Genomic DNA, 22,359 nt, shown 5'->3' with positions numbered 1-22,359 from the left:
AATATTTTTTTTTCAGTCTTTTCTTTATTTATCACTCTCTTTCACGCGTCACAATATCTTTCATTCTTTACTTTTGTCCTTCACAATATCTTTCGTTTTGCTCTTTTATACCTTCTTTCTTTCCTCGCCAAGAAGAAATTCCATCATCTTACTCTAAGGTGGCTACATTTTATTTAACTTTATTTTTTAATTTTATATCTTTTTCTATTTCTTATTATTAGTTAACAATTTATTTTGTGCAGAGTTTATTAAGTGCCTTATTCTATACAGTTTTGTTTCTTTCAACCGTATCACTCGCCAACTCACGAGCGAAAGATAGGAATGATAACTTTATTTTATTGTAGAGTAGGACAAAATAACACATTTACTATTTATCATTTAGCTGATCTGAAACGGGAAAAAACTAATTATAAACTTAATACAAGTCGTTTTTTGCATTGACGTAAAGTCCAATTGATAACTGGTTTTAGCCGGTACAAGTCATATAATGTATTGTTTACCTTCAGTATAGTGCCGCCAGTTGCACAACATACATAGTAAATTAACTTAAAATATCATTTAAAATGTGTTCCGCATACCATAAGCCTCTATTATTGTTATTTGTTGGACTAAGTATGTTATTTTTAATTAAGAAAGTTTAATTACCTCATGTGAGATGTATTAGTGTTGTATTATATTTTTGTGAATTCATAGTGTCTCCAATGGTTGTAAACAAATGAAATCATCGTTTAAATTATTATGTTACCACCTGTTTACATTCGTCAAAAGTTATTGTCATGTCACAGTGCAAAAGAAAAATAAGTAAAATGTATTTAAAATGAAAACTTTATTTAATTTTTTAAAAGACGAATATATGAAAAATTAATTCTATTTCCTATACTGCAAGAGTGTATAATCACATAATAACAATGTGAATATGGTTTCATTTTAATGTTCTATCGAAAAAGATATTTTTTGTTAAGTTATTTTTGACTCTATTTGTTTTCGATTGACGTGAAACGTTTGATACGTTGAGGCAGGTCTTTTTATTTGCACTGTAGTTTGAATGTAAAAGAAAAGTTGTTTTACAACTCGCTAGTGCCTTAAATAAATATAAAAAATATTCAATTGATCGAGCTGTTCGTAAGTTTTGCGCTTAGAAACAAATTGAATTATTTATTTCGTTTAACATATAAAAATTTATTTAACTATATGTGGTTTAGCAAGTTGAAGTCGCAATGAGCAGGACAACTAGTGCATAAAATAGACGGCTATTGGAGCTATAAGGTTTTGGATTGGAGATCATTCGCAGGAAAGCGTAGCATAGGACGGCGACCACAGTAGACGACATAGTGTTAACAAGGTTATCTGTCTACAATGTAGACAGATAACCTTGTTAACATCGTTCAAAGGCAAGGATGTCTTGTAGCTGATGACGAGAATGATGATTACACACCAATGTATGCTGCTCGTTTTTATTTTATCACTATAATATCAACGCCAAATATTATTGTGAGGTAGCGGTATTTAATTTCGGATCTTCCTACATGTTTATTGAACTAAACTATTTTTTTTATTTATCCCACAGTATTGGGTTTCAGTGAAGGATTCGATAAGTTAACAGACAGACAGCGTTCGAGGATATTGTCAATTTCAAAGGATAAACAGAAGGAAGTAAGTTAATAGTTTACTGAAAAACGAATTTTTAATATTAAAAAAAAACTTATTTAATTTTTTAACGTGTGTTAAACTATTTTGATCTTGGAATAAATTGTAATTTAAGATCAAAACTAGAATCCGAATGTTACGAACGTGTTCCGTGTTACATTGACTGCATCCTCCGCAGGCAAGATAACTTCAATAAACTACAGTTGTCGGGAAATAAGATAGCAAAAGACCACGTGGACATTCACTCGTTCGTGGTCTGATCAAGTCAAATCAATAACTAGACTAAGTAAGAAAAGGACCAATATTTAGCCACTTCCGCACATGCAGTGGTAGTCGTGCAATAAAGTGCACCGCCCGCCAGCCCGCTGATAAATGAGTATGCGGCAAACAATGCGAATCACACAACTGCCACCGCCAAATCACTCAACACGTGTTTCACCTCTCCACGGGGCATCTTCAGGAGTTATGTTACACCGATTAGTGCTAAACACAGAGTCTTTATTAAACACTTTATTGCACGACTACCACTGCATGTGTGGAAGTGGCTAAATGTTGGTCCTTTTCTTACTTAGGATGGACTTCCGCGAGGTAACGCCTGATTCTATTAAATAACTAGACTGTCTTTAACTAATGCCCTGAAGAAAACAGAGGATAGGATGGTACAGAACCTTTTTTCTGTCAAGGCGTATCAAGGCGGATATGACTTTTGGTAATAAGATATGACTGTGAAGAAGAATTTAATGCAAACAAAAGACTTTCAAATTTAATTCTGTTGACCGTTATTCATTAATTTATTTAAATCTACTATGGATATTTTACCAAATCATTATAACTACACATATAAAGATAAATATCAAGGGTGGTCGTGTTTTTAACATTCCGAGGTTTTTTTAAATTTAGAATCCTGAATAAAAACGTATTTAAAAGTTATCAGAAATTATGTACAACGTTTGTATAAAAGTACAAAATATATAATGTTGTAAATAGCAAATATTAAACAATTATTTTACTTACCATGCATTTCTTTTTCATTGTTTTCGACGCTGGTTAGTTAATATTGATTGTTGTTTTAATTTCACGATTTTTTTTTGAATACAATGACATAAAAATTTAAAGCTAACTAAGGTACATGTATTGATAGCCACAAATATTTTTCAGAGCCGCAGGTGGGTCACGCCCGATATTTCAAAATTAAGGACTTACTTATTGTATATGAAATATGCAATTCTTATACAATAATTGGGAAATAGAAATAAACACATAGACGAATAAATAAAAAATGAAATGAATCGCTTTTTAAGTTTATCTATTTGTTCACAGCTAACTCCATTTGAGAAAAAGACTGATTATTTGTATAAAATAATACATAACAGGCCTGAAAATAAGGATATTGAGTTTAGTCCTTGCAATTCGGGTCCTTTGATACTTCCCGACTTTCAAGAACCCGGCCGACGGATCAGCGAAGTTAGTGAGTAAAGAATTTTGTATTAAAAATATACGATACAGCTTGCAGCGATGTAAAAGATTTTAATTTTTAATCAATGTTAAGGTCAATACCTTATGTATAATACACAATTGATTGTTTAAAGATTCTTTAGATATCTTGAATTTTTAAATAACATAAATGTGATGAAACTAGTTTCTGTAACAATTATAATTTGTATTGTGCCGCGCTCATGAAAAGTCGGTAAATCAGTGGCTGTTTAATCTGGATACTTGATGGCGCCGTTAATGATGGTGTTATGATGGCTTCCATTGCGGTGGTCACCGGTGGGTAAAGCGGGGCATTTTTGTGATGTCAATGTGATAAAAAATATGGAAGAGTAAGCTTTTAAAAAAAGAATTGAAAATTCTAATAATAACCTTAAATGTCGTACGTCTGATTTCAGAACAATGGATTTTTGTTTTATTTTCGAAACCTACACCTATATAGTTAAGGAAAATAGTCTTATATAAATAATAACAGTTAGGCCTTATAAGTGTTTTCCTTTTGAATCTCAATCTTCAAACGTTCACACTCTTTTCAATTTACACCTAAGCTTATTGCTATAAATGTCACAGGACACTTTTAAATGTTGAAACTGTTTCGTTAAATCTTTCAAAACTAACGTTTCGCTAAGAGTGAAAGGAAAGTTGAATGAAGATATGAGTATTTACACTCTTAACAGCTTAGCGTACTAATCCATTCGGTTACCTAAAACCAGGAAATAGATTATTTTAAATAATAGAGATTCACGTTCTAAAGTATAAAAATGCGGTTATTTATTTCAAAAAATAAAAATTAGTGACTTTTGCTGTCTGAGTAAGAAAAGGACCAATATTTAGCCACTTCCGCACATGCATGCGCATATGCGGAATTTAGGATATTGCATGTGCATAAGTGGCTAAATATTCGTATTTTTCTTACTTAGGATGGACTTCCGCAAAATAACGCTTGATTCCTTTTAATATTTTACTGCCTGGTTCTCGAGTAGCGATCACTAGTACGTAGACGCGGCAACAGCAACCTTCTATGTGGAACGACGACATAGTTGAGGAAGCGGTAAATCGCTGGATACTGATCAACTAGTCATAGCGATTCTTGAAGGGGGAGGGGGGAGTAGATTCTAGATTAGTGGAGTAGATTGTAGAAGTTTATATTAGAATTAAAAACCGCGCCGTCTAGTTGAGTAACAAAGCCATGCAACTCACTTTCATGTGTCGTTTTGATTGATACTTGCAATATTTTACTAGGGGAAGACGTTTTCTATAAACCTTATACCATTAAACTATGGTCACCAGTGAGATGCGACTCACCATAGTTTAATGGTATAGCAATAACTGGCTCACCTATTTTAAATGGAAATACGCGAATACATAGCTTTCAACATGTTTAAATAGGATTAAGCTAGGCTTTATTAAACCTCATGTAGTTATATTAAAGCACAATTATTATAGAATTGTGGATCTAGAAGTCATTATATCTAAGTAACTACTTCGTATATTTTCAGAATGTTTAGAGCACTTGTGGAAAATTCGTTATTACGACGAAGTTCTATTGGCTTCAGTGATTTGTGAGTATTGTTTGGGTAGTAATTAAATTTATTTTAATAATTATTCATAGGCATTTAATTATATGTCGATTGTTATAGGTGAAGATCGGACTGCCAACAACAGTTTCATTCAAACAAACTTTGGCGGTTATGATGCTGTTGCTTCGGAATTCGCACACATGGTAATATATTTTGGATATTTATTAACATGTCACATTTTTACTATTTATTATCTGTGATTGAAATAAAAAATTATCAGATATCAAGTTTCACGATTAAATTAATATACAGAGTGATTAGTTATAAGTGTAAAAGTTTTAAAGGGGTGAGTATACGCATTTACCGCTAGTTAGTTTATTACATAACCTATTCAAAAAACAATGATTTGAGAAATAATAAATATATTTATGATAATATAATAAGAAAAATCTTTTTAATCTGACCAAATGGAATTTCCAGACTAGGGTGCCTTGCCTAACACTTCTATTGAAGTGGCGAAGCTCCAGAGCTCCTAGAAGGGCTCTATATACTACCATTTACACACTTCATGGAGTGAATAGGCTCAAGAGTCTTTACGAGTGTTTCCTTCAACTTGGGCAATCACTCGTCGATAATACCTGCTCAGTAGTCCGACAGATGAGCGCCCACGAGCGCCGGACTCGGTAGTTGTTATTGTCTGACTAATAACACAAAACACTACTACCATTCCGGAAAGCGTGTGCATTGCGTGTCTATGTACATAACAGTTGACTTATTTAAATATTCCAGGGTGCAATTGGCTGGGAGACTCATACCAACACGTGGTTGTTTATGTGCGAAGGGGCGTTAATCAGCGAGAGGTACATGCTGACCGCAGCCCATTGCTCTCAACTGCCAACGCCTGACACAAGGGTGTCTGATATAAAACCGAAAATAGTCCGGTTCGGTGAAAATAACATTTCTGATAAGGTTTATTGAACATTTTTTTTTTGCCTTATTTTAATAACCTATTTATGTATTGGCCTATTACCTATTTATGGCCCCTGTTTTTGAGGGGCTCTTGTTTTTCCTCATTCTTTGGTACACAGAGACCACTTTTGCAAAATATATTTTATTCATCGTATTATTTTCGTTCTCATCTTTTTTTTTTTCAATTTCTATCATTTTTCATAGATTTTTTAATTCTTTTCATTTTTTTCCTAGTCCTTACATTCGTTATCTTTACATTTTGTTCTGTTTTGCTTCATTTGTTTTAATTATTGATTTATAATCGCAAATGAATGCTCTTCATTATTGTTTTTAATCTGTGTAATGAAATGTATATCAACGTAAGCTTGATAAATATAAGTTAGCTAGAGTGTGACAGATATTTACAGTTTTAAATAATGGTTGCTTTAGTGCTACGGGAGATAAGTTAATAAAATTCTCACCTTTATAGCTTGCAGTATGTCTTTCTCATCAAAGGCTTTGGTCATCAAATTGAAAATAATTAAGTACAGTTTCGTACCCATTTTTTAAAAAAATTAACTTATGATAGATTGTAGTTGTTCCGGCCTACGCAATAAAATCCTGCGAGTGTAGTACAAAGATCAAAAGAAATCATACATTTTAATAACAATTATAAATATCTACTAACTATCACTCGCCGGTTTTTTCAACTATATAAACACTCCGTCAATCCCCCTGCTAGTAGAATTTCTTGCTTGCCTTTACTATAAAAGTAATATTTCTATTAAATTTTAAGTCTTTAAGCATTATTGTGATGCATATGAAATCTTATATTTCTACAGGTTTAAATTCCTTTTTTAAATATTTTTTAAAAATTCCTCTTCAGTAAACCTTATATATATATATATATATATATATATAAGGGTATATATATATAAGGTATATATATATATATATATACGTATACATATATACAAGTACTACTACCGGTAGAAATATTTTGATAGTGCTTTATCGTATATATATATAGCTATACTCGTAAAATAGATAAGGTATAAGGTCTACTCAATGAGACAAAAGGCGAGGCAAAAAAGTATTTAAAAAAAGAATACATCAGACAGTTGTTGATCTTTTAGAAAAGATCCATAAAGCGCAAGACAAATTTACAATTCGTAACTATGATAAGGCAACACATTTCCCCCGCAATCGAGAAAAAAAAATTTATTAAAATGTTTTATTTCTAGAAAGAAATCGGAAAATCTCCGGAAGATGTATACATATACAAATTTCTCTTGCACCCATACTATAGGACGAATAGAAAGTACTATGACATAGCAATAGTTGAATTCGAGAAGGACATCGTATTTTCATCGAAAGTCCATCCCTCTTGCATTTGGTTTGATCAGAGCGATGTTACTGGCAACGTGGAATTGACTGGTTGGAACGCGATAGAGTCAAGTGAGTGATATTTTATGTATTTACGGGTAGTATTGAAGACATTTTATATAAAATGGATGGCACCGCGAGGTATCAGAGCGAGAGGCAGACCTGATGCCAGACGAGCTAACGTCGTGTCTACAGCGGGTCACGGGAGGCTCCTGTTAGCAAAAGATAGAGAAAAATGGAAAGCTATGAAAGAGGCTTTTATCCTGAGTCCATACAAATTTAGTACAAAATTAATAAAACTATCTAAGTACCATTTGTATGGAATGAAATAGAGCTTTATTATTATTATTATTAAAGACATTCCTAAGCAGCTAACTAATTTTGAGGACAAATCATCTAATGCATATTTGGGGAACGATTATGTTAGTAAGAAAGGGTAACTATTTTTCAAATGCTAGTAAAGTCATTTATTTCTAAATGTTTGTTTTTATTTATGCTGCGTAAATAAATAATGTCTAAATTTTTCCAATGATTGATCCCACAAACACTCAACATCAGATCTTTTTAAATTTATTTATTGACATTTTAAATGCAAGACGCATGTAAAATTGTTATTTTTTCATTAAAAAAACTTATAAAAAAGATGGATGAAATCGATAAATTCAATTCGAGTTGTATTCGAGCAGTGATCGCTTCGCCTAGCGGTAGAGGACTGAGACTTGTGATAGTAGGTCGCGGGTTCGATTTTCAGGACACAATCTTATATAATTCACACTTTGTGCAATTATTATATAGGATTGCTGCTGCTCACAAAAAAGTTTCCAAAGGATGGGCAGTAGCATCCTCTGCTTATCAAAATACCATACTGCGATCGCCAACCTCTCTCCCTCCAGTGTCCGTCAATGGGATGAATAAATAAAAATATATGTATGTATTACAAGCTGCCCTTATGGCTCGCAACAGCCATATTAAAAGCAAAATACCAGAATACACGTATGCGGATATGAAAATTCAATGTTGTATTTTTTAGCCAGACTTCATCAAAAATGCATTAAATTTGTCTTTTACTTTTTTATACAGATAAAACGGTTATGAAGAAAGAGTTTATAAGTGACAGTTTCGATGTCTTTACGAGGCTCACACTGTCTAGAAAAATCACTGACCAAGAACGAAATAAAGGTACGGATTTTACAATTATTTGTAAAATATATTTTATATATATATAAATATATTTTTATTGTTTACGCCGTGATATATATTATATTTATAATTTTTCTAATTATCAATACATTTACTTTTTCGGATTCATATTTCACACTCGAAATTTATTAAGTAACTATGTAGCTGCCAGTTTGTCCTTTCTATATATTCCTACCCTGTTTCTACTAACGCCTAAAAACGCCGAGTGAACAAGACATGCTGTGAAGTGGCAACACGAATGCTTAAGTTAAAAACCGGATACTTAAGTTAAAAACTGTGACAAAACTTTCTTCCGCCTACCATGATTGTTTCGGCCTTGGCACTAACCGCATCCATGCCGCGTGTGATTTTACTGTGCAACAGACAATCAATGCTACAACGAGGACCAAGATCCTGGGTTTCCTATCATACCATTCTTTTTCCTGTTGTAATAAACTGACACTGCATAATATTTCATACCGCGGAAAATGTTATTATCCGGCAAGCGACCAATCTAGCTTGTGTTTGTTTCGAATGAGTATTTATTCAAAATGGTTCGCGGAACAAATACACGGATATGCGATCCGTTGCATCACAACGCGAGTTAATAATAAAACTGTATAAACTGTAGATTTGATAGTTATTAATAAGATGGACTAGTCTCTCAGTTTTTCATCTCACATAAATGTGGACCTGAATAATTCAATTATTTTTGTTTGGCGTTTTATACTCATTTTATTTTATTTTTAATTTTCTCATTATAAAGGAAATAAGTATCTTGATATACAGATAATAATGTAAGCAATATTATAATAAGAAAATTTTGATACCAAAAATTTTTGTTCATAGACGATAGAGTCAGTAATCCGGTGTTACAAGTCGCCGAGGTCAAATTAATGGATACCATGATTTGCGAGAGGATAACACAGTGCCGCCACGATGGAAGCTGGCGCGGGCTACTGTTCCATCAGTTATGCGCAGCTCGCGAACGCAAACAGACCAACAATACCGAATGTCAAGTAATTTGTTTTATTAAGTAGATTCGTAATAATTATTAAGTAGATCCGAGATAAGAAATGTGGAAGTCGAACCGTTGCTCGTCGACGGCCATCGGAGCTGAAAGATTCTCGGGCGACCAAAAGCTAGTACACGCGAAGTTGATAGGACCCGAGAAATTGCTGAATGTGGGCAACGCAAGGCCAGAAGTAGAGAGAAGTCGACTGTTATAAAAGAAATTAATTTTGTAAACCGTATGGAACGTTGTTATGGAATGCCTTTGACAAAGTTACATTGCTATACACAAGCGAGTATGATATTATGTAAGCTTTCGCATCGTTCGTGCGTATGAGTGGCTAGTTCGGGCAAAGAAAACCAAATCGTGGTCTTGTACTTACTTGGCATTATTCGAAGTCTGTCATCTATCAACAAGACGATTATTCTCACTTTGATTGAAGTGGGAAGTGGAGACTCGCTGGTCAAAAATTGGACAATAACTTATGTTACTTATTATAACATTCAAGAGTTTTTAGTTGATATCAAAGTTGACAATTGATGACTCATTTACACTGTAGATATTAGTTTAAATTAATATTCTTTATTGTACACGCAAGGATACATTCAAATAGTTTTTTAATAATAAACAAATAAGTACAGTAGGCGGTCTTATCACAACAGGCAATATCTTACAGACAACCATAGTATGGAAACAGTGGCGGTATAAATAATGGTTAGTTAACGTGTACAAAACATACATACGAGTACATACTAACATACAGGTATAAACATACATAGATACACATACAAATATTATGATTACGTCAAATATTATATTTTACAAGATTTTCATATAATAAAAGGAACTGTTGAGTTTCCAACCAGTGGTAGCTTACCATTTATAATGTTAAAATATTTGTCGATTTAAAAGTGTGTCTAAATTTTGAATACTCTGTAGCAGAGACAATATAAAATATGATATATATTAATGTAACATATTTATTTCAGGAGGACATCGGAGGCATTCTACAAGCCCGATTGAAGATACCGGAGTACACAGATTGGAATATTCACTATATACTCGGTGTCCGCTCTTTCGACTTCGGATGTGATTTCCCACTAACTCTTAGTGTTTATTCAAAGGCCTCTGCATTTCTAGATTGGATTGAAGAAGTTGTCTGGGGAGATACGTAGTAAGTGTAATAAACTTACGTTAGCTTCTTTCAAACATATTTTGTAGTTTCCATATAACTCTTTCCTCTATATAAGTGTATTGTGAAAAAAATGTACTTATTTTGTTCATGTTATTTACCTTAGGTTTAATTAGGTAAGACGCAATAAAATTTTTGATAATAAATATTTTTTTTATTTCTTATTTATTTTAGATACTTTATTAAATGAATCGATGTTAAAATAAACAATTGTAAGTAAATGTTGAGCGTTGTTAGTTCAGTGGTAGAAAAAGAGACTTGCGATTGTAGGTCCCTGGTTCGATTCCTCGGATACAATCTAATAATATTTTAATTTTTTACGTTTTAATTGTAGGAGTGCCACTGGTAACACGCAAGTTTTAAAAAGATGGACAACAACGTCCTCTGCATACCATAAATGCTTATTTATTTATATCATCCATCTTTAAAACAATGTTTTGTTTCCAATGAAAGTTTAAACGTTAATTTTTAGATTCAAAAGGTTTAATTGGCATAATAGTTTGTAACTATTCTTGTAAAATTTGAATAAATTATATTTTAAAAGTGTAAAAATAATCGGTAAGAGCGTTTAGATTATTTTCATTATATAATTCATCCCTTAAGATTATTTTTAGTAATCACTCGTTTCCGTCGTATAAAGAATCTTATAAGAACCCAATTTAATAGAAACTAGTATCGAAAAGAATTCCTCTACAAAAACAACCTCCATAAGCAATATTCTTATTTTATTTTTACGATGACGCTTCATCAATAAATGTATACAGTAACTATTTTTATCAGAAAATATTTTTATTCAGAAGATGAATAGCAACGTCCTCTGCGTACCATAATACTACGATTGCTGATCCGCTTTCCAAGCATGACGATCATGCTATATCCGCCCATAGATATCTTTGGTGGGGACCCATGCCATGCAGTCGGCGTTTTTTTAAAAAAATAGATTACATAAAGTCATTTTAGTATAGATTTTTAAGTCTTTAATCGCGTTATGCACGGTAACAAGAACGTGGAAATATAAAAGTAAAGATTCTTGTTCATAGTAATGGATAAAATATTAAAGATTGCATAATAAGTTTATTTACTTTTTTGAATAGCTATAGTTATAATATATGCGTCACATATATTTTATTCGAATTACTTTTTTATTTTAAATATTTTTTTAGTAGTTAACACTGTTGGTAACGTCAAGCTGAAATCTATTATAAATAGTATCATCAGGTTTCGACTTGACGTTGATTTATGGGATGTCATATAATAATGTTGGTATTTTTCCAGCGAAAATTTTGTAATACACTTTTGAGTAGTTTTAAAATAAAAACAAAAAAAAAATATACATACTAAAACTTTATTCTTTAGCTTTATCTGTAGAATTAAAGTGCTTATTTCTTTTATTTTTGCCGATTTTGTTTAATAAGCCGAAGTGATTAAAAGAGATGACTTAATCAAGTTCGAGAGAGGTCGTTGCAGTGCAAGACCGGTAATCGTGGCGGTGTTTGGAAGGCCTATGTCTTACAGTGGGCGTCTTTCAGGTAACAGGTCAAAACAAGTCTTTCAGGTTATTATTTTATTAACAACACGTACAACAAAGATAATCATCTAAAAGATAATCACTCTATCTATAATAGTAAGGAATTGTATCGTTATAAGTTAAGATGTGTTCCCAAGCCAAACAACGTCTTCGATCCAGTCTATGAAACTCGATACTCTCGTGTAAACACCGGACGTGTTTGCGCGCGCGCAGCCGATGCCGAATGACGTCACACCAATCACGTAGTGCATTGCTCCTTGTGTTTTAGTTGGCAAATCTATCCTTACTTGCAAGGGTCCGCCGGAATCTCCCTGCAATAAGAAAATATTTCCGAATTTTCATATTGTTAATTTATTTATATCATTCATCCTTAAAACAATGATTTGTTTCCACTGTAAAACTTAACTTGAACATTAAACGTCAATTTTTAGTTCAAAATGTTTTATTTGTACAATTGTACGTGGCTGTTGTTAAAGCGGTTTCTTTTCATCATATAATTCATCACCTAGGATCATTTTTAATAATCACTCGTGTACGTCGTGTGAAGAATCTTATAAGAACCTAATTCTAAGCAAAATCCTTTTGTTATTTTTACGCTGACGCTTTATCAAAAAATGTATACAGTCTTAAATTTTTATCATACTTAATATTAGAAAGTTTTAAAATTTATTCAAATTCAAAATATGTTTCAAATAGATATTTACATGCTCTTTGAAATCGTCCATTGTTTTAATATTATAAACAACGCTGATCTGTTGAGAAGAGCCGACCAAAAAGAGACTTGGCAATTGCTCTTTTAAAAAAAAATATCAAATTTTTATTGCATTATAAAATAAATCATGTAAATAAGTCAAACTGCTAGTTCCACAAAGTTCCACATATTTCGATCAACTTTGAATTAGATTTAGAACTAAAATTTAGATTTGACTTGAAGTTAACAAAACAACTCCGAAGATTTTTCTATTAAATTTGAAAAGATTACCATATTAAAGCAATTTCTTTTTTTAAAGGTAAACCATAAGTAATACCATAAGTTGAGCCTTCACAATAAGCATCATGTCATGGCTTGAAATTAAAGAAGATTAATAGCGATAAGACTTGCATTATACACTGTTTACTTTCCAAAATTTATACCGAATATTCTTAGCAAATATGAAAACTCGAAAACACTACAACAATATCTTAAGTCATATTAAAACAGTGGTAGCCCAGCGGTAGAGGACTGAGACTTGATCATTAGATCGCGGGTTCGATTCTCAGGATATAATCTTATATAATTCACATATTGTGCAATAATTATATAGGATTTCCAATGCACACAAATAAGTTTCCAGAGGATATGCAGCAGCGTCATATGTGTGCCTTAAAACCACACTACGATCGCCAACCTACCTGCCAAGCGTGGTGATAATGGTATATCCTCTCATAGATATCTTTGGAAGAGGTATAGGCCTTGCAGTGGATGTTTATGGACTGAAACGACGAAGTAAGTCCTTATGATATTTTCTGTTAAGAAACTTTGATGAGATGAATTTGTTTTTGACTGTGTCTTTGTTTATAGTGTTAAATAGTGTATAGAACATCATAGTTTTCGTAAGTTCGAGTTTGTGAGTACCTGGCATGCATCAACACCGCCGGACAGCTTTCCAGCACAGAGTTGAGTTTCGTTCATTCCACACCACAGCCGGCTGCATGAGGGCTTCAGTAAATCATCACATACTTTTGAGTCAAAAATGTCAACTTCCGCCGCTTGTAGCTCCGGGGAAGTTAATAATCTCGCTGTAATATATAAAATACATGAAAAAATATATGATGACGTTTGAATTCAGTAGTATCAAGTACCTATAGGGACGCGAGGAGTCGCTGGTTGTGGGCAACACTGGTCATTGTGTCGATCTTTGGGAGAAGGCTGTGCTACGCAGCGTGTGTCTATCGGCTGATATGATGACGATGATAAGGTTTAAGATGATAAAGGAAAGAACAAGGATTAAGATGAAGAAGACCTTAAGATTCAAAACCGTCACAAATCAGGACATCCTGGTCCACCAGGTTTGGCTGAAACTGTATCATAACCCGTACCTTGTCCATAGCCAGCAGTTACCTTTATCCTCCATCTAATGGTATTAATTTCAATTTTGGAGTTTTTAAATATTTTAGTACATAAAAATGGCCATTATTTATATGCATCGATTAATTCCAGGTTTAAAAAAAATTATGAAAAATATTTTTTAACATAAGTTTTGTTATATTTTCGACTTTATAACTCTGTACTTTTATTTCTATATTTCAAGTAAGGAAATTTAATAGTAAAAGTAAAAAAATAAGGTATACGGCAAAACAAAATGTTTGTTGATTATTGCAGAACACTTGGCTCCTGTATTAAGATTTATCCGAAACTATCATAACTATATCTAAGTAATATGTTATAAAATTAGTAATCATATTATTAGTGTACATATATATATCTAATATTTAAAATTTTTGTGTCTCGGTGTGCACGATTTAACTTCTCCGAAACGGCTAGACCGATTTTCGTGAATCCTAGCGTGCATATCGGGCAGGGTGGAGAATCGGACAGCATCTATTTTCATCCCCCTAAATGTTAAGGGTGGTCTACTCCTAAATTTTTTATATTTTTTTTGGACAAAATTTGTTGTTTTTATGATACAGCACACAAAAATACATACAATCCTAAACCCTTTTTTGCAAAACAATCTTCGCGGGATCTGCTAGTATATACATAATTTTATATATGTATATATATATTAATCTAAAATTATTTATATATAACATATGTATATATCTCCTCTTATCTGACTCCCTATAATTGCGTTTTCTATTCAATAGCTAATTTACATACCTATACGTAACAATGTCATAAGTAATGGAAACTTACCAGTTTCAATAACTCCCCATCCAGTAAGTGTTGCTTTCGTTCCTAGAGGACTGGTGTCGAATTTAGTCCAGAGGCATGCTGGTTGCACGTATTTATTAAATGTGACGTGACTTTGCAGCTCTATGATAGCAATATCATTATACTTCTTTGGTGCTTTATAAAGGGGATGAACAATAATTTTTTTGATTCTCACGTCGACAGGATTCAGACCATTTGCATACTGAAAATATTCAAAATATTAATCTACTAACTCATTGTTGAGTTATTGATTGTATATAATCAAGTAATTAAAGACAAAAATATGTAAATCGATCGAACGTGTTTCATTTATGGGTTTAAATACCCGATCCTGGCTTATATCATTGGTTCACCTATTGGGGGGCCTATTCACGCTGCGTCGGCTGCATGAGCCACTGCCACTTCAGATAATAAAAATCTTAGCTGGGTTGAATTGTAAAAAATTCTATACCATTCTCTACACAGGGGTGGTCGACACGTCAAAAAAAAAAAACCTATCATACAGAGTAAGATTCATGGAATGCGAAGTGTTGTTAGAAGATGAATATCATGGCAGAAAAAAGTCATTACAAAAATTTGGGAAGAGAACCTGTTCAATTTTCTAAAAATTAAGATTGCCGTAATTGCTATCAACCGTCGTAAAATCGTGGCACTTTAAAAAGAATATATCATAACAAGAAAACCGTATCTGTGTTTGTTGTAGGTACTTCTCAGAACAAGGCGTGTTTGGAACACTGATAGCTTTAAATTGAAGGATGCCATTATAGGGGAGCAAAGTTTGATTCCAATTTCAAACAAATTAGACCCTTCTGACATTCATGACGTGTATGAATATGTGAAATGATCCTTAGTGGATATTAATACAAATAAAAATATAAATATATAAAGTGAAAGTTTTAACTAAAACTAAAGTAAGCGTTGTTATTTATCGACAATGAAAACTTAACACGAGTTACATTCGCGATAGTCAATGGAATAACCGATCGTCTATTGTTTATACTTACCACATCAATGATATTTTTGTCTCCCAATCGGACGATTTCAGGCACGGTGTTTGCTACGGTTGTGTCCCTGGAAGATACTTTAGAGCAATGCGCTGCGGTTAGCATGAAATTAGAGCTTATCAAGGAACTGCCGCATTTGAATATCCACGTGCCGGACGACGATTTCCAACCAACAGCACCCTGAAACACAATATTCTTGTGACGCATACAAAAGACGATATGAAAAACTGTTACAGTGAATTGAAATGTAAAATGAAATTGAAAAGTAAAATGTAATAAAGGAAATATTAAGAGTCTTTAAGAAACTTTAGCTTAATAACTAGACGTTGTTATGTAAACACATTATAACTACAATCCTTAATTACAGAAATGTATAACGTCTAAAATTCTAAATCATCTGCTCTTCAATTGACTACAAATTTAAGCTCTCTGTTCTTAACGATGATGACCCTTTTCATCGAAACTTGTCGGGCACTCTTTTTCGTCATCTTTGCAGGTCTTCTGTTTCGGCTAATGTTGTATCGAGACTTTAACGAATCAGCCCTTGAGGTTGTGGCGTCTTCTTCGCCGTCTATCCATTTATCTTACATGTAAAGATATATACTTGATAAGGAGTGTTTAGAAAATATAAACAAACACCTGTGTGAAATTATCCAAAAATTTCTGATTGAAAATTGTAAAATATATATGAAGTACATAATATTATTTTGCGTAATACTAAAAATTATTTTCTTCCTCATTTTCTTATACGGATTCCTTTTAATAGTTATTTATTCACATTAAAGTCCAGTTGCTGGACTTAAATAATAAAAATGAGTATTTGGAATAACAAGAGATCTTAGTTTTATTTTAATTAGTATGTTATTAGAGAATAACTCACCATGTGGGGGAATTCGCCGGGTTCAGTGATTCTTCCACCAATTGCATAATGCGGCTTAGGATTTTGATGTTGCAGTTTATAATAAAAGCCTGTGAACATAGACGTTAATACATATAATTAAGCATATAAACAAAAAAAAATCATGACGAGACATAGACTTTTTTCGTAGTTAGTCTAATGTAAAAGAATTCTCTCGAAACTCGAAATTCTCTCGAATCTCCGAAACTATTGTATTGGAAATGTGTTGAAATCATGGAAATAATGTTAGTAGCGTTGAATCGTTGAGCGCTCATCCCCGAAATATTTATCTTACAGCTGTATTTTTAATACATAGAATATATAATTTTAACTATAATGAAAGAATAATAACGAAACGCAAGCCAATCTGATTCAAAGAGGAAAATAAGAGAAACTGTTAATACACGAGTTTCATATTAAATTTGAGAAGTCTTCGCATTGAAATCTGTAATGAACGCCTCCACAAGCTCACCTGTGGATAGTATTATGAAAAATACGTTCTTAACTGACTTTTAAACGGAATATTACTAAAAAATTTCAAGTCCCTAAGTCCTACAGTTTCAAAGATTTCGTGATGACTCATAGGTGGAAACCTCTAATGTACATATGCGCGGCCCGCACTGCCCTTTGTGACTGGAATTTTTTAAAAAAGCATTTTTGCTAATATTTAGTATATCTATAAAAATATTGTGACCTAGTCTTTTATCTATGATGTGTATAGTTTGAAAATATGAATAATTTTAATGAATGCTCGCTCAACCGCCTTGCGGATAAAATTTCGTTAAATTAATATGAGTAACATTACTATTAAATTTTAGCTGTCTAAACATTATGGTTTCAGATATATCGTGATGAGTCAACTCAAAATATTATGTATATATGTATATAACTGTGTTGTTAAACTGTTAAAAGGTGTGTTCTTGTAGTGTTTTTTCCTGTTTCTTTTCCGCGACATCTTGCAAAGCTGAGTGGAGTCAAAAGTAAAATAGATTTAAAAAACTAATGATAAGTTGAAGATCAATAAGAGTTCTTTTAAATGTTACAATGTCGATAAATGAATTATATCTTTATTTTTTATTTTGTATTTGTGATTTTGCTATGTTGATTAATTAAATTTATCATTGCTCACACTTACATGCTTGGCTTTGTTTGAAGTCATCTTCGCGCCTCTTTACTTCCCATATATACTCGAAGCATTCTGTAAATAACATGCATGGGCAAATTGAAACTATCCCATTAACATAAACAAACACGATGCTTACACATATGATCCAACAGATGCAGAGAACACGTTCACGTTGTTTGTGTGCATGTAAAATTTGAATATGTATATATATATATATATATACATTTACATGCACTTTTGATTCGTCGGTTAAATAATTAACATTATAAACTAAACTATTTCCAAGTCCTAATGCTGGTTTGCTAAAAAGAATCGGCCAAAAGCTTAAAATTTGCTCTTTTTAAATGAATTTTGATAATTTTAAATGAAATCATTATAATATAAAACTTGCAGACGAATCAACAAACAAAGTTTCAAAATTTTCGATCAACCAAAAACTCCGAAATGCTATAATAAGACTTATTTAATAACGTCCTTTAAAAAGAAAGATATAGAAGACGCTGTCTCTCACTATATGAGAGAATAAAAAGATGCAGATGTCTTAGTCAAAATTACTCGAAACTTGTTAGGTTCTTAGCAAATTATACGAAATATAAATATAAAAGTCCCAACTAAGGCTGCCAGAGGACAAAATAACAAACAAATTGCATTTTTCAACGAGAGAGAGTGAAGCTAAACATCGCAGTTGAATCCTTTGACCTCAAGGTCAAATAACAAACCGCTTCTTTTTAAAAAGATATTGAAAAGGTCAGTTCCTTAGCTATTATTTAATAATAATAATACAATCTAATATTTTTTATTTGTATATTAAAGGAATGTAAGGCTCTTCTCTTTTGTCCTATAGATAGGAACATGTGAGTAGTGTATAGTTACTTATATTTACTTATAACTATATTTATATCATTAAATACATATTTCTATAAAGTAAATAAATAAATAAATTTTCACTGACTGGCTTCGCTTATTCTGCGACCGGGAACTTCGAAGTTTGGCTTTTCTATTTCCTTATAATTACATGGATTGTTTTCTTCTAACTCAGGATTTTCTGTTGTCTTTTGATAATTTAACAGGTTTGCCTGAAATTGGAAAGAGTGGTTTTAAAGAGAGCGTCGATATGTTAGTACTACGTCTATGAGGCTTATTGACTAGTGCCATCTATAGTAGGTTTTAGAGAAATATTATAAAATTGTTCCATATATTATACAAATATATATATTTACCAATGGATAGAGAAACATAAAGGAGTATCAAAAATAATATTTTTGGCTTAGAATACAATATTATAGTAAGGTTTTACACCTGTCCAAATTACGGGAAAATATAAATGGATTAACAGAGCGAATAAAAACCATAATTGAAAAAATATCGACAAAAACATTTCTTGTGTAAATAGAGCAACAAGAGCATTATATATATCCGGCGATAAATATTACACATCGACCTTTGGAAAGAGACAGTCGGCTATTTTCGACATCGTAGAGAGTTATCTCTGTCGCACGAAATACAACGACTGCCAAAACGTTATATAGTTAGTGAGGGACAGAGATAGTGCTCTATGAAGCCGTAATTATCTTCAGTGTGTAATTCGGCAAGTCGGTGAAACCTCTTACGAAAGATATTTCCGATGTGCCAAATCACACGCCTGTTTTAATATACGCTCAAAAATGAAAGATTAGTACAGTTCATCAGTTATTTCTAGTAAATCACAGAGGAATGTAATTTAAGGTTGTCTGGTGTATAAGACCTATGTATTAGGTACGCCGGTGTATAAATTTTGAATAAATAAACAAATGATATATTAAAGGAGAAAAATGATTAAAAGTAGTTGTAAAATTACAAATTTTAATACTCACATTAAATGTTGTAAATTTATTATTGCCACCAAACGCCGGAAAGTTTTGCTATAGTGAACAATAATCGTCATTAAATTGAAATATATTGAAGTAAATTCTATTTATAAATAAACATGGTTATTGATCATAAATAATAGGAAGTTTGGTCTGCGAATATTTTAAAATCATAATTATTGAGGAAAATGTATTACTAGTTTTTTGTTTATATAAGCAAGGTTTAATAAGCTGGGTGATTTAGGTACTGGGTGATTGAATATGGATATAAATTAGAGGAGTCTATGTAAAGCTCAACTATCAGCTAGAAGCTTTAAAACTTTTACATTTATTCCCAAATAATTGAGTGATCACTGGAAAATGTGTTACATTAGTTTATTTATTTTTTTATTGTAACGCGACAAACCAATAACTTCTGGCAGCACAAGGTCTGCACGAGCATATAGTAAACCATAATTAATTTTAAATGAAAAATTAAAAAAACCAAATTATTAATAATTAATCTTATTATTTTTTTTAATAAATGGATGTAATACGATTTTTTAATTATTTTTCTTACTACATTATTATTACGTTATTAATTCTAAAACCATTGACTTTTTGATAGGATGATACCATACATATATTGTAAGCAAATCAGCTAATTAGTGGCGTAGCTAGGGGGTGGCGAGCGGGGCGGCCGCACCAGGCACCACAAGCAGGGGGGCACCAAAGTTGAAAATAATTTTTTTAAATTTTTTTTTTGAATGATGAATAATGAAATGTTAAAAGAAAAATGAAAACTATAATTTAAAGTAAATAACATAAAAAGAATATCGAATTTTACTATTTTTGTGCTAAAGAAGTTGTTAAATAATAAGAAGATTAAAAACAAGTAAACGGTTACAAAAATATAATATACACAGTGCTTAAACCTTTCATTCGCAAAACACATAAAGTGTTTATTGTGTTATTGCAAGATTATTTAATGATAAATAGATTAAATAATCTTGCAATAATGTCAATAGAACATGAACTAGTCGACACTATTGATTTTGAAATTGTGATTAATAACTTTGCAGGCCAGAAAGCGAGGAATGTTCGTTTTAAATTTACCCAATAAATTTTATTAAGATTTAATGTATATTTATATAATTATTTAATATAATTATTTAATATATATTTTATTATTATTTTGAACCAAAAAAATATATATTAACTACATTCTGTTTTGAATTTTGAAATTATTTAGACTAAGCCAAGCACCAAGCCCCAATCTGCCCCAGGCCCCAAATACCATAGCTACGCCACTGCAGCTAATATTCACACCTATAGCTTATCACCCTGTATATTATATATTAGTAAAAATATTTATCTTTTTTTTTATCGAAGTGCTTTAAAACGTAAAACTTACCGGTCGACTGTTTTCTGTCTCTTTGAAAGGCTTCGGTACATTTTGTCCGTACGCCGTTTGCTCGAATATTGCTGCAAGTATGAATATATAGTTAACCAATTATACAAAATAAGCAATTAAGCATTCAATTTCCGTGTACAGCATCATCATCATTTTAGTCATGGGACGTCCACTGCTGGACAAAAGCCTCTCCAGCTTCGACGGTTTTAACAGGGTCAACTTTAATAATACAGCAAAATTATCTTATATCATATAATCATTAAAGTAATATATATTTTGGTTATATTTTTGTCACTTTTAGGAACGTCTTCACACAAATTTAATATGGATTAATAAAAGTGATTATTTTCTCATTTTTCCTTATAAGCCATTCCGGTATTTTTACCGGTTTTGAATAGTGCTTATGTTTAAAAATTAAAAGAGTAAAGTATCATAAATACGATTTTTACATGTGATCAAATGTCTTTAAAAACTAGCTCGAATCCTTAATATAAAATTTACGAACGTTTAATAATAATTTGTTAAAATTAATATTGAAACGTTTCCTCTAATATGTAAGCTTGATATTTAATAAAAATGATGCCACGGTTTAAATTATATGATTTTAATAAAAAATATCAAAATGTATAACTTACCTAAGGTAAATATTATGAGGTAATATTTAATGAACGTCATTGTGATTTCTTGTATTAACTATAATTTTAGATACAGATTATGTAATTTTAGGTTATATTGTAATAAATAAATATACACGCGTGAACCAAGAGTCGGACTCACGAATGTAACTTGCGAAGATGAATTGCAAAGTATATTTATTCAACGTGGTTCCGACAAAGGTATTGTCAGATGTGTTAAACCTGTTTTGTTTCTGTCGGACAAGTCAACTGTACAGTTGTAATTATTATTGTTGCGATGTTTTTAATTTTTATCAATGTCCGTTCAAATGCTGTTAAACACACACAAACGAAGGGCTTACTTCATTTGGTCAATCTTGATGTGCCTAAATCTAATTTGTTAACATGAGTGGCAACAATATATCACCATGTTTCTGCACGTAATACATTATAATCTTCTTCATAAGAAAATAGTGTCTTAGTGATCGCAGACAGGAGCATTTAGTTGTGAAATAAATACATTTAAAAAACTTTTAAGTTAAACGGTTTTTTGATACCCATATTGTGGTGGTTATGGAAAAATATGTACCTAATCCGCCATATTGGAACAGCGTCCATCTTGAATTTTAAATTTTGACATTATCATCGTGTTTTACTAGT

At 31.8% G+C, this 22,359-nt stretch overlaps 2 protein-coding genes across 2 annotated transcripts; one reads left to right on the top strand and one right to left on the bottom strand.

Moving 5' to 3' along the window:
- Window positions 1–525: 525 nt before the first annotated feature.
- LOC137923393 (serine protease persephone-like) lies at window positions 526–10,395 on the top strand. Its single transcript, XM_068766636.1, has 10 exons — window positions 526–612; window positions 1,568–1,653; window positions 2,968–3,115; window positions 4,638–4,700; window positions 4,779–4,861; window positions 5,448–5,627; window positions 6,851–7,064; window positions 8,073–8,171; window positions 9,021–9,190; window positions 10,176–10,395. The coding sequence occupies exons 1-10, from the start codon at window positions 564–566 to the stop codon at window positions 10,356–10,358; spliced, it is 1,275 nt and encodes a 424-aa protein (XP_068622737.1). The 5' UTR covers window positions 526–563; the 3' UTR covers window positions 10,359–10,395.
- Window positions 10,396–11,980: 1,585 nt separating this feature from the next.
- On the bottom strand, window positions 11,981–21,904 carry LOC137923239 (venom protease-like). Its single transcript, XM_068766430.1, has 10 exons — window positions 21,721–21,904; window positions 21,086–21,156; window positions 19,699–19,746; window positions 18,798–18,921; window positions 17,855–17,917; window positions 16,702–16,790; window positions 15,822–16,001; window positions 14,800–15,019; window positions 13,519–13,682; window positions 11,981–12,214 (listed from the first exon to the last, which is right to left on the bottom strand). The coding sequence occupies exons 1-10, from the start codon at window positions 21,758–21,760 to the stop codon at window positions 12,023–12,025; spliced, it is 1,191 nt and encodes a 396-aa protein (XP_068622531.1). The 5' UTR covers window positions 21,761–21,904; the 3' UTR covers window positions 11,981–12,022.
- Window positions 21,905–22,359: the final 455 nt, after the last annotated feature.

The sequence above is a fragment of the Battus philenor genome, unplaced genomic scaffold (assembly GCF_028537555.1).
Source record: "Battus philenor isolate CCGP_79_NKW_IND1 unplaced genomic scaffold, ilBatPhil1.0.hap1 SCAF_21, whole genome shotgun sequence".
NCBI lineage: Eukaryota > Metazoa > Arthropoda > Insecta > Lepidoptera > Papilionidae > Battus > Battus philenor.
The sequence above is the reverse complement of the archived record's forward strand: the minus strand, read 5'-3'. Positions and strand labels throughout refer to the sequence as shown.